This window comes from Aedes aegypti, chromosome 3, assembly GCF_002204515.2.
Source record: "Aedes aegypti strain LVP_AGWG chromosome 3, AaegL5.0 Primary Assembly, whole genome shotgun sequence".
Taxonomy (NCBI): domain Eukaryota; kingdom Metazoa; phylum Arthropoda; class Insecta; order Diptera; family Culicidae; genus Aedes; species Aedes aegypti.
In genome coordinates, this window is record NC_035109.1 from 300673329 (window position 1) to 300686194 (window position 12866).

General features: G+C 36.6%; 1 protein-coding gene across 2 annotated transcripts in view; it reads left to right on the forward strand.

Moving 5' to 3' along the window:
* The window catches only part of LOC5574265 (fatty acyl-CoA reductase wat), a 103899-nt gene that overhangs the window by 35273 nt on the left and 55760 nt on the right, over positions 1–12866 (forward strand). For both annotated transcript variants that reach the window (XM_021852655.1, XM_021852656.1), the window contains exons 2-3: positions 3271–3639; positions 4474–4630. In XM_021852655.1, the coding sequence (XP_021708347.1) occupies positions 3271–3639; positions 4474–4630 (526 nt within the window). The remainder of the gene's footprint in view (positions 1–3270; positions 3640–4473; positions 4631–12866) is intronic.

Here is a 12866-nt window from a genome sequence, read left to right on the forward strand (position 1 = left end):
TTATTTATTGCTAAAATCGTAATCGGTTTTCTGTGCATCGTTTAACTATTATTCTACAATGCTATGAAAATATGAGATTTTGGAAAATGCTCTTGGTTGAACAGCTAAATAGTTTTTCCAAAAACTCCTAAGAAAAGCCCATTACCCATTCATGGCCAAATTACTGATACACCATCCTTTCACTCCTAGCAAACAAGAGAAGTAAAAATCGTGTTCAAAACTAGTTTGGCTTACTAAAGAAACTATATTCGTTTGAACGAGATCTTAATCGTGAGTTTAAACCACAGTCTTAAGTATAAATTTTACTGTATACGGTGGTTTTACTAAAAAATCTCATACTTTTAAAATCATCTACGTATATTTATCGATTATTTACAGCAAATTTTAAACGGTTTTCTTCGAATATTTCAATTGGTAATCTCAGAATAACATATTATGAAAATCATATTTGGAAAATAAAATCGATTTTTTTACAGCAGTGTTGCCAATTTTGATGATTGTAAATGTACTTTGAAAGGTCTTCTTAGAATAAAGCAATTGTGTTTCCATAGTGCTTTAAATGTGATGTGGAGACTAAATAATGAACTCTATGAAGGCGTAAGTTATTTTTCAAATTAATACTATATTAGCACTTCCGTCAGGACTTACTTTTACCAAAAAATTTACTCATATAAATTCCCTTCAAATTTAAAATATTTTTCTCTTAAAAATATAGGGTAAAAATGATTTTATTATATCTGTAAAATTGTTGCTCCAAAAATAAATTGATTTTTTCCATCAGACTTCTGATTGATGATGCTTTCAAAGAAAATAAAAAATATAAATTGTCGAATTTTCCAGCCGATTTCTAACAATCATTGATTTTGATAACCTCCAAAAATCGACCGTTTCAATCGTTGTTCCATATTCGTGTGAAATTTAATTATTTTGGAGAATTTGTATTATTTCAACATTGTACAATACTAGTTGAACGATGTGCAGAAAACCGATTGAAATTTCATTGATAAATTAAACACATACAGCAGGCACAAGTTGTCCACTTTATAAAATGAACAGTCCTTAACACACTTTGTTTAAAAATTTTGTGGAAAAATATGAACTTGGTACAGTCCCATATTGAAAAATAACGGCATAACAGTCTCTATATGAACTTTCACTCCAAATAGCAACTGCAAAACTTACATTGTGTTCAAGTTTATATTTTTCACTGATGAATAGAAGCTAAATGAGTTATCTGTAGGGTGTTGCGAAACAAATATGACTTTCAGAAATTTACTAGAAAATGATGAACATTTGTATGAGAAGATAAATTTCAAACTTTGAGCGCTGTTTTTTCAATGCCTACTTATTCCATATGGGACAGTTATGCTTTTACGGACAGCCACCTTATATTGAATCAACAATAACAGTCGAAAAGATTCCCATTAATTAGCTAAACAGAAATCGATCACTGCAGTTACTCCGTTATGATACTAAACCTGAGAATTTGTTAGAAACCATCATGAGTTGCAGAGTCCATTGAAAGATCACTGTTTTTTTTTTTCAAGCATCACCATTAGCCAATATTTTGATACTGCCATGTCGTTGTTCTGGGGATGACTTGACTTGACTTGACTTGATTTTAGAAAAACGACAGGTTCATTATTTTCGCTCTGAAATTTTGCTCAATTTTTTTGGAAAAAAGATGCTTCTTGTCGATAAAATAAGTTTAATTTATATGCTCTCAAAAAGACTTTCAAAAATATGATCATGACACTATAAAATGAATTTCTATTTATAAAATGACTCGCTATCAGCCCTGTACAATAATAGAACATGAACAAATAACTTATAAACTCACCTAAATTTCGTTTAACAACAACACCGCAGTTGATTCCAAGCATGCTTCGGTACATTTTGGAAACGATGTCCAGTTTGAGCGAAAACATTTTTCCCTTTAGCTCTTGGCTGATCATAAAATTGATGCCTTCAGCTGCTTTCGACACATATTTTGTGATGTTGTGACGATTAATGGTCAAGTTGTAAGCCTTCAGTAATGGACCAACCACTTCCTGGAATCCTTCCCATTCGGTAGCTTCAAATGGCAGTCCATGTATAGTCACCATCTTAATAATTCCTCCAAGTAGCCGCTGCACCGTCACTCTTATTGTTATAGCTGGTTCAGTGTTAGGACTGGTACTTTTCCCTGCAAGCGGTCCAATGTTTAGGAGATCATAAGCCATCGGGTGACACAACCGGAAGTGTCGCTCAAAGTTGGATGGCCGGAACACCTTCTGCAAATAATCGCACCCATCTTCCAGCACACAACGATATACACACTCCCCGTTTATCACAACTTCTTGTGTGTGACTTTCAATGATGCAACGCTTCAAAACATGCTTTGAGGCACCATCATGACTCCGCTTCCGAGAACCAGCTCCTTTCGGTGTCAAAGAAGCATCTGCCCTGCCGGACGATTTTCCTTCCCGGCTACCCAGGAATTCTCATTCACTGCCGAAGAACGCACACTATTTTCACAGTTAGTCGCAAGAACTTCGGACATTGTTCTTAAATTCTACGTATTTTTCGCACTTTATGTTAATCAACGATCAGAAAGAGAAGATGAAAAACGACGCTCGGACAAATTTTATGGTTTTGACATTTGTTTCTGCGGTATCATTCCAAAAGCACCTAATTCAACAATGGTATTCAAATGAAAAATGTTCAAAGTAATATATTTGTCTTATTGTTTTGAATAAATGAGAAATTCGTATGCTACATTCACATATAATTTAGTGTTATTAAAGTGAAGAAAGTTAGCATAATAATGCATAATGCAGTGAATTGAAATGATGTTTTTTTATACCTGAAAAAAACGCTCTTTTGAAAAGTGATGGCATACTAGTTAAACATCACTGAAAGATGCCTGTGTGACGTGAGCTGAACCGTTCATTTGGAAAAGTGTCGCAAAAATGAACTCGCGAGTAAAGAAGCTTTATTTTCCACTGTTACTCGTGACCAAAAAAACGAGAGTAAGTTCGGGATTCAGTTGATCGCGAGTAAGAACGTGTAGGTCAAAGCACTATTCGGATACATCGTTCATAATTTTCCACCACTGGTGATATGTTGCTTCCAGAAAAGCGACACGAGCCATCCACTGATATTCGACAAGCTAGCACCGTATTCAGCAACTACCTATTGGTGATGATCTATCAAACACCAAATACCCATACTCGAATCGTTCCGTGAATTTACCATTCTAAGCAGCCACCTATTAATTTTATTTCGCAGGTATTTGAAAATGTTCGCAGCATCTACCCGTCCGAGGTGCAGCTCTTCGCCAAAGTGGAAGCCGTGCAAATGGATCTGGATGGCGAAACGCTACTCTGCGACGCGGATTCTGCCACCGACGAGCAACGGTTGCTACAGGAAACGGAAATCATTTTCAACGTACTGGCCTCGGTTAAATTTAACGAAACCATTCGCAATGCACTGAGCACCAACGTTGGAGGAACGCGAAAAGTGCTCCAATTGGCTCAAAGGATGACACGTTTGCGGTCGGTGGTGCACGTTTCGACGCTATACTCCAACTGCAATCGGGTGGAAATAGAGGAGAAAATCTACGATGACCTACCGCTTCGACAGGAAGTGGCGCTACAGGTGAGTGTCCGCACATAATGGTGAGATTATCACTAGACTAACATGTGAAGAGAGTGGAACGGCTTTTGTATACCGAAGCTTCTTCTGTCCACTCAATACGAATTTTTACTAATTTTCAAAAACTTTACCTTTAGTAAGTAAAGCTATTCACAATGATATGCTGCCGTGAATCGCAAGTCAGTCCCATCTGTAAAAGTAGGCATTGAGAAAATGGACTGTGAAGTTTCCAAACTCGTTTTCCATACGAATATTCAAAAAATCCCAGAGCATTGAAACATGATCAGATCTTAATGAAATTTTCACAATTTGCTTTTCACCTCGATATCTCTTTGAGAAAAATATAGAGATGATCAAAACACGGTTATTTTTTATGTTACACGGGGTGGAAATCTGTAGTGGGACTGATATGCGGTTACTTTTCATAATGGGACAATTTGACTTGCTATTTTTTCCTAATTTTTCCGAAAAAATCATGTTATCTTATGAGTTGAGCTGAAAGAGCATTGAAAAATATGTTGAAAACTGAACTCAACTCATTTTTGACAAAAATGCAGATGGGACTGACTTGCGATTCACGTCAGTATGGTCAAAAAAACTTTTGTTTATTTTTAGGGGATATTCTCGGTTTGATACACGATTTCTGTAAATTTGCATGATTATATGCAAGTATGCACTTTATAGGCGGTGACTTATATGATAGATATGATAAAAGCTTTCGTTCACAATGGTTGTGCCACCCTCATCACAGGTTAGCATAGATTTATTGACCTGGATGCTATTATACTTGTTTGCATATCCTGCAAATTTGGCTCTGTATTTCTGGTTCGATTTCAGCTCATCACCACTCTCACGGAACAGGAAATGGAACGTTTTCAGCATTGCTGTCTCGGACCGATGCCTAATACATACACGTTCAGTAAAAAGTGCGCGGAAGTTATGATTCGTGACGAGTTTGCCGAGCTCCCGATAGGAATTTTTCGCCCTCCTATAGGTATGTTGAAGGTATGCTCTGATGTCTGTTAGAACAATCTAACCTTTGCGTACCCAAGGTCTGTTTTTGAGAATTTTGAGGGCACTGTATTTCCATTCCAAATCATGTTATTCTGTATGTCATTTGAATGGTTTCTACCAGTGTTGATAGACTCACACTCAAAATCTCAATCAATACGCTCTCCCGTGAGAGCAAACTCATTAGAGATCTGCTTCGCAAATCTCACGCTTGAGATTTTGATGCAAAATCAACTCAATCAACTCAAACGGTAAAAATTGATTCAGTCGCAAAACCCGTCAAAAACTAGTGAAACCCGAATGTTGTTGTTTACGTTAGAAAGGATTACTATAATTTTACCAGACTAACAAGAAATTATTGCCGTGTGTGAGTAAACTGTGGAAATACGAGACAATGAGTCAAAAAAGCGAGCCAACTCATCCATGATTTTTTGACTGCTGAGCTGCATGATTGACAACTCACGCATGAAAAATCTCAAGCGTGAGTTGTGAGAAATTGAGTTTTTCACAACACTGGTTTCTACATGGTTTACAATCTGTTTGGCTTGTGGAGCACTTTTTGAAATAAAAATACTGCGTGGAGCACCTGTTCTTCATCATTACTCCGTTTGAAATCCAAATTTTTTAACACACAAAAATCGACCCTATAATGTGTACGAAAATTGTTAGATTTGCATAGGTCAATCTTTCATTGATTCTGATTTTATTTCAAACTTTTAATTCTAATCTAAAAATATTTGTTCTATTTGATTGAGTATGTTTCTTTATTTAGGGTTCAAACTGTGACAATAAGGCATGCGAATATGAACATATGTTAGTCAAATATTTCAAAATAAGTGGCTTGAAAACAGCAGAACTGCTTTGGTTAGGAAACATTCCGACTTCTGTTTTCAGTACGAACAACTGAGCGAAATATTTCTTTTTAAATGAATGCATTATTGTGTATGGATGTTTCAATCACAAGTTCAACACTCGCGGAAATACTGATAATTCTTATAAAACTCGTAAAATATTTTTAATTTTGTATCGCGGTGTCAAAATTTCGATTGCTATCAAAGTTTTTTTTTCTATTTTAACAAAGTTTTTTCACCTTGAATGTTTCAAAAAATTGTGTCAGACAGGATTGGATTTCTTCAAATTTAAATTGCATTTTCCAAACAAAATTCAAGAAACCCAATGTTGCAGCCAAAAATGTACCATACAAAATGTTATTCAATTACAAAATCTTAGCCCGTTTCTCGTTTAAGTAAAAACATCCAAGGCATCGTAAAACGGGGTAACTTTCACAATTTTTTGTGAGAAAATCTGAATATTTTCATATTTAATTTGAAAGATTTTCATTTTATATTATGAAAACAGGTACTAGTATCTCAGTTATTAATTGCAGTTGTTAGGCTTCTTAAAGGTTCGTTTTGAATAAACCGATAATTTTTTATATGATTGAAAGTCTTATTTATGGTTTTGGGGTAACTTTTAGCGTAATTGCATTCGGAATTTGACTTAAGAATATTAAAAGGGAACATTAGATTTTGTTCATAAAATAATAGAATACATAGAAAAATCCACCTACAAAAGTGTTGTAAGTTCAATTATTCATGACAAACATCAAGAAAATTTAATATAAAACAATATTTTTGAAAATACATCGATCGATATTCCCGATTCCACATTGAATTCAACATAAATCATTCGGATTTGTGATATAAAAAGGTGTACCGTAAAACGGGGTAGCTTTGATAGTGCGAGATCCACAACATACTAAACGAAATAACGATGTTTCTGTTAATCAGTTAAGCAAAATTAATGCAAAAGTAAAGATTATTTGTATGACACTTCATGTCAAAGCTATTTTTGTTGAATTCAAGTGCATTTGAGGATTTTTATGCAAATATTAATAATTTAAAAGATTTTAACATTTTTGCAACGCTTACAAACAATCTGTTCTACGATCACTATTTGATGAAGTCATAATGAGTTCGTCACTTATCCTTGACAGCCTAGTTTTAGTAGAACATGAATCCGGTCTCAAATCTTTTAGCGAAAACCATTTTTACAAACTGGGGCCATTTTAATCTAAGTCAGAAATTTCCATATAGCGTTAAACGCCGCACTAAAAATGTTACGTATTTCATTAAATTTTGTTCGATTTGTACTCCATTATCAAAGTTACCCCAAAACAGGAAACCGACTTTCGATTATATGAAAAATAATACAGTCAACTCTCCCTTGCTCGATATTGAAGGGACCATCGAGTTAGGGAGGTATCGAGTTACAGAACACAAAATCAGTGCAATTGCTATCCAAGGGACCATCGAGTTAGCCATGAAAACTAATTTTTACTATGGTTCTCTAACTCGATATCGAGATACCTAATATCGAGTAAGAGAGAGTTAACTGTATATCCATTCAGAAAAAAATCTTTTGGTAATCTATCAAATGTAATCGATAGCTAGGATGTCAGTACTTGTTTTAAGAATAAAAATTGATTTGTTTTTTAAACAGAATGCATAAATATTGAAGTTTTCTTCGAAAAAAAAAAAACTATCAAAGTTACCCCGTTTTACGGTAGTTTGAATAAAAACGACTGGTTTATTAAGAGCAAATAGAAAGTTGCATAGCTCTAGGCGTTTAACATTGTATAGAAACATCTGACGTCAATTACATAAATGACCCCAATTTGTGAAAATGATTCTTGCTAAGAGATTTGAGACCGAATTCATGTTCTTCTATAACTGGGCTGTCAAGGGTAAGCAACGAACTCTTTAAAATTACATCGTATTACAGATTGCTTGTACAATTTACAAAAATGCTAACATCTCATAGCTGCCTTAAAATAGCTGCTTGAAGCTTGATGCGAACTCGAGTTGCGTTGTTTTCCACAACAACTAACACTATCGCATCTGCATATACGAATATTAGCACTTCTTGCGGGAGAAAAGAAATTTGAAGAGAGACTCCATAGCGATCAAAAACAAAGATACTGCCAAGACCGAGCCTTGAGGAACTCCGTTTTCTTCTATATAGGTGCGTGATAACTGATGTCCTATCGCTACTTGGAAGCAACGTTTTGATAGGAAGGATTGAATGAACAGGGGTAAATTACCGTTCAATTCCCATTCCTAAAACTGACGAAGAACGCCTTCAAGCCACACTCGATTGTAAGCTTTCGTATGATCTAGGGTAGCTATGTCAATGTGCAGATTTTCGTTTATCGCTTTATCGGTACCATAAATTCGGGTGAAATTGATCACCATGTCACACGATTTTTTTCTTCCTAATGGAGCACAAATATCGATGTGACCTGCAATGACTGAACGTTATTTGTCGTAACTATTATCGAATTGTGTGTTGCTAAGCTTTTTGCGTTAAAGAATGTTTATTTCTATGAAATAATGTAAAATTTCAAAATCATGCACGGTGCAGTATTGACAATCATCCATTAACTTCTAGTTCTAAACAAGGATTTGATCGTGGTATAAACCTGAAAGTTTTTGAGGATGCTGAAGATGTATTTCCCAAACCAGATTTCATCACCAAAACTCGTATCAACTTGCTCATTTGCTTGATATATTTGATTTTCTGTTGGATATCAGAAAATTCCTTAGGAAATTGCATACATTTAGGCGTTTTCTGCGTAATTTTCAAAATTAATTAATAATTAAATTAATAATAGAAATATAAATATTGAATTGTTAAGAATTTAACAAGTATATTCGGATTCAAGAAGCCCAAATTTGTTATGAAGACTTGTTTTGAAAACTAACAATAGTCGCATTGAAAAGTGATCAATTTCACCCCGAAATGAGATCCTCCGATTTTTTAATTTGGAGTTATTTCTCAGCACTAAAATGACATTCGTTAGAAAATTTCGGTACGTGGATCAATTAGACATACCTTCGTACTTGATTTCTTGCATTCAGATATATGGCATTGTTAACATTACAGGAAACAGACAATGAAAACCGTGAAAAATGATCAATTTCACCCGAAATTACGGTAGCTATGTTGAGAGTTCTGTTTGATCTTTCGACCTTGACGCTTGCTCCTGCGGGGGCCGGCGATGAGGGCAAGATCAAGCATGTCGCGCATCGGTCGAGTAAAGTGAAAAAGTGCCGCGTTCAATCAGTTATCAGTGCGTCAAGAGAGCCTGAGCAGTGGTCAGTTGTTTTCCCTCTCGGGTCGCGCGCCTATTTTCTCTGAGTGCTTTTATATAGCCGAGCAAACGAGTGAAGCTGAAAGTGGATTGTTGCTGTTCAAGGATGACGGATCAATTAGTGAGCTCGTTTCATGCTATTATTTCTAATCTATAAAATATGTATGACTGCACCTTTAATCGTTACAACGGTGAGACGTAAATATGATTTTTCAACAAACTTTGAAAGGTTCGTCACTGTGAGTGTCGACATGAACTTTGATTCATGAATTATTTATGTCTATTGTTCTCAAAACTCCTTTTTATTTTTACCGGTATTTTTGTAATTAAAAAAAAACTTTGAATGGTTCGACACTTCAAGTGTAGACTTGCGAAAGGTTCACTTTATTAAACAAACTTTAAAAGGTTCGTCACCTCAAGTATCGGCATAATCTTTTTCTACATAGATATTGTTCACATCAAATGAAAATATTATATTTACATATAAGCATGTTTATTTCTCACCAATAATTATTTATCATGGTCTAATCGCTTATCAAAGTGAACCCTGTGATCCAACGATCCTCCCATTAACGTTTGTTTATGTTTATCCCTCCCAGTATCCTTTGTGGAGATGCAGAGGCAAACACGGTCTCCAAATAGCAAAGGTTACACACTAACATTCCTTCCCCCAATCTCACCTGACTACAAGGACGTGGCCGGCGCCGTTATTGTCCATGTATAAATAGAGGCACTGAATTTTGCACACTGAAGAAGATTATGGCCAATCCCAGCCGAACTTCTAATTGATTCATTGTGCATTTTCACTGACTTCGGTCAATCACGGAATAGCAACCATTGATATGTGTAGTCAGTCTAAGCCAAGCTAAGCTATTGCTTTATCGGTAGCTATGTTGAAGTACTACGACCTTGACATAAGGCGTGTTGAATAGGGTCGAGTAGTTTCCTTTCTCTGAGACATATAATCAACCGACGATTCACCATGCGTTCCATAATTTTCCCGTTAGGTAAGCTGATGGGACGAAAATCTTGCACGACCTTGCTCCCACTTTGGGAGTTGGAATGACGGTACTATTTTTCCACTCATCTGGAAAACATTGAATGACCCATAACACTGCGGAACACGAGCACCAATATACTTCTATTTACTTAATTAAGGGTTGCTGAATCCATTACCATTTACAGAAATATCAAATGCTAAATTTGAAATGCTAAATTCGACTATTTCAGCCAACTTGCGTGCATGTTTTCCAGCTTGTATGGCTATTTATATGGTTAATCTACCTTAAAACTCAAACTTCATGTGTATAACAATAACTATCAACATAGTTCATAATTCTTCCGATGCTCCAAAGTTATTTTTTGTTGGTTAAGAAAAGTATTGTATTTTGCCATATGAGAGAAACGAAGATTTTCGTTTCGTTTCGCGACTGCAAGCATATTGAAGAAATCGATTTAACCTCAATTTAATCGTGCAATTTGAATCAAATTGCATCTGAAATGATAGTTAAAGTCCTATTTTGCACGCTTGATAGATTAGATCATAATATTTTTTGATAAATCATCGTTTAAGTTTTATGTAAACATCAATTAAACCCGTGTTTTATACAACTTTGACGACCTGTAGCTAAAAATTGTGACGTGCTAGAACATTTCTGGAAACGGCATCAGATTCAGCAACCCCTAATCTACTAGAGAGACATAATCTGATTCTTGAGACACGCAAAAATGTCATTTTTGTTACGCTGTGTAACAGATTATAGCTAGCGACAAATTTTTGCTTTACGTGGATAGGGAGTCTTTTGAGAAGCTTATATGATACTAAGTCGGGCCCGCATGATTTCCCATTGGCATGATCTAGCGCCCAAAGTAGTTCTGACATAGTGAACGCTTTGTTGTATGATTCGTCGGAGGTGAGTATGTCGAGGGAGAATCTTGTTGGATCGACTTCGATTTTTGTTTTCTAGGCCAAAATCGATTCGGAATACAAAGCAGATGAAGAGATAGAGCTAAAATATTTGTCTAACGCATCCGCGATATCCTTTGGATTATCAGTATACTCAACACAACTTGTTTTATAAATGAATAAAATACTTGATTCATACAAATTGGTATGTTTTGTGGTGAATATGGATAACTTTATTTTGTACACTTATATCACCGAAACAGCGCAAAAAATGGCGGCTTATAAAACATCTTTCATGTCATAGAAGATGTTTCCCAATACATTATTAGAACATACAATTATGTGTTAAAAATGTATTACATAGCATCACTAATACTTACTTGTTATATTGAAGCAAAGAAGAAGTATGGTTTTACAAATAACATCTATTTTTGTTTTGATAGCATCAGTTCAAAACAAAATCAAAATAATAAAAGCGAATGTTTTTTTTCTCTTCACGAATTGCTCATGGCGATTATTAACTTTTCTTCTGTTGATTCCCAATAGGGTGTCTGATCCAATCATAGTGTGTGTACCAATAATAGTGGTAGTGCCGTTTCAAGCGTGTTATAGCCAATTTTTATTTTTATGTGTATTTTTCTAACATGGACATTGTCAAAATGATATGAATGTGTGAAAAAAAATCTTGTGAAATAGTAAGGAAATAGTAGAAAACAATTGAAATCCTTAACTTTTTTGCTTCTTTGCACCAGTTATAGTGGGGCGTTCCTATAATAGTGAGTCTCAATGGGAAATCAATGTAAACCACTATTATAGGAACAAAAGTTAGCAAATACCACTATTACTGGAACGTGTTCCAGTAATGGAGAAAATGCTTTTTTGATAGATTTAATGATTTTATCATTCTAAGATTATTTTTTACGTGAAATATAATAAAAAAGCTTTCGAATGACGTATTCAGATATAAAAAACGAGTTTCCGTTATTTTTTGGCGATTTTTTATTCCTCAACCCGTTACTATTGCCACTATCACTGGTACAGACGCCCTAGTGTACTCAAACTGTGTGCGGCTCCAGATTTATTGTGAAATGCTTACTTACCTTACCAGTCAGGCTAAGGCCTGGGTGGCCTCTGCTGTACGTAGGAGACGTCTCCATTCGACTCGGTCCATGGCTGCCCGTCGCCAGCCACGCATTCTGCGAAGGGTCCGCAGATCGTCCTCAACTTGATCGACCCATCTTGCTCGCTGCGCACCACGTGTCGTCTTGTGCCGGTCGGAATGTTTTCGAGAACCATTTTCACCGGGTTGGTATCCGACATTCTGGTGACATGCCCGGCCCACCGCAGCCTCCCAATTTTTGCGAGGTGGACAATGGTTGGTTCTCCCAGCAGCTGGTGCAATTCATGGTTCATCCGCCTTCTCCACGTTCCGTCTTCCATCTGCACTCCGCCGTAGATGGTCCGCAACACCTTCCGTTCGAAAACACCAAGGGCGCGTTGATCCTCTGCACGTAGGGTCCATGTTTCGTGCCCATAGAGGAGTACCGGTCTAATCAGCGTCTTGTAGATGGTTAACTTCGTGTGATGGCGAACTTTGCTCGATCGGAGCGTTCTGCGGAGTCCAAAGTAGGCACGATTTCCAGCAACGATGCGTCTCTGGATTTCTCTGCTGGTGTCGTTGTCGGCGGTCACCAGTGAGCCCAAGTACACGAATTCTTCGACAACCTCGATTTCATCACCGTCAATATGAACTCGAGGTGGGGGGCGTGCCGTGTCTTCTCTTGAGCCCCTCGCTATCATGTACTTCGTCTTTGACACATTGATGTTCAGTCCGATTCGCCTAGCTTCAGCCCTTAGTCGGATGTACGTGTCCGCCATCGTCTCAAAGTTGCGTCCAACAATATCAATGTCGTCGGCGAAACCAAGAACTGAACGGACTTTCTGAAAATCGTGCCACTCGTGTCTATCCCCGCTCTTCTTATCACACCCTCTAAAGCAATGTTGAACAGTAAACACGAAAGGCCATCACCTTGCCGTAACCCTCTGCGAGATTCGAAGGGACTCGAGAGTGTCCCTGATACTCGGACTACGCACATCACTCGCTCCATCGTCGCCTTGATCAATCTTATCAGTTTGTCCGGGAAACCGTATTCGTGCATA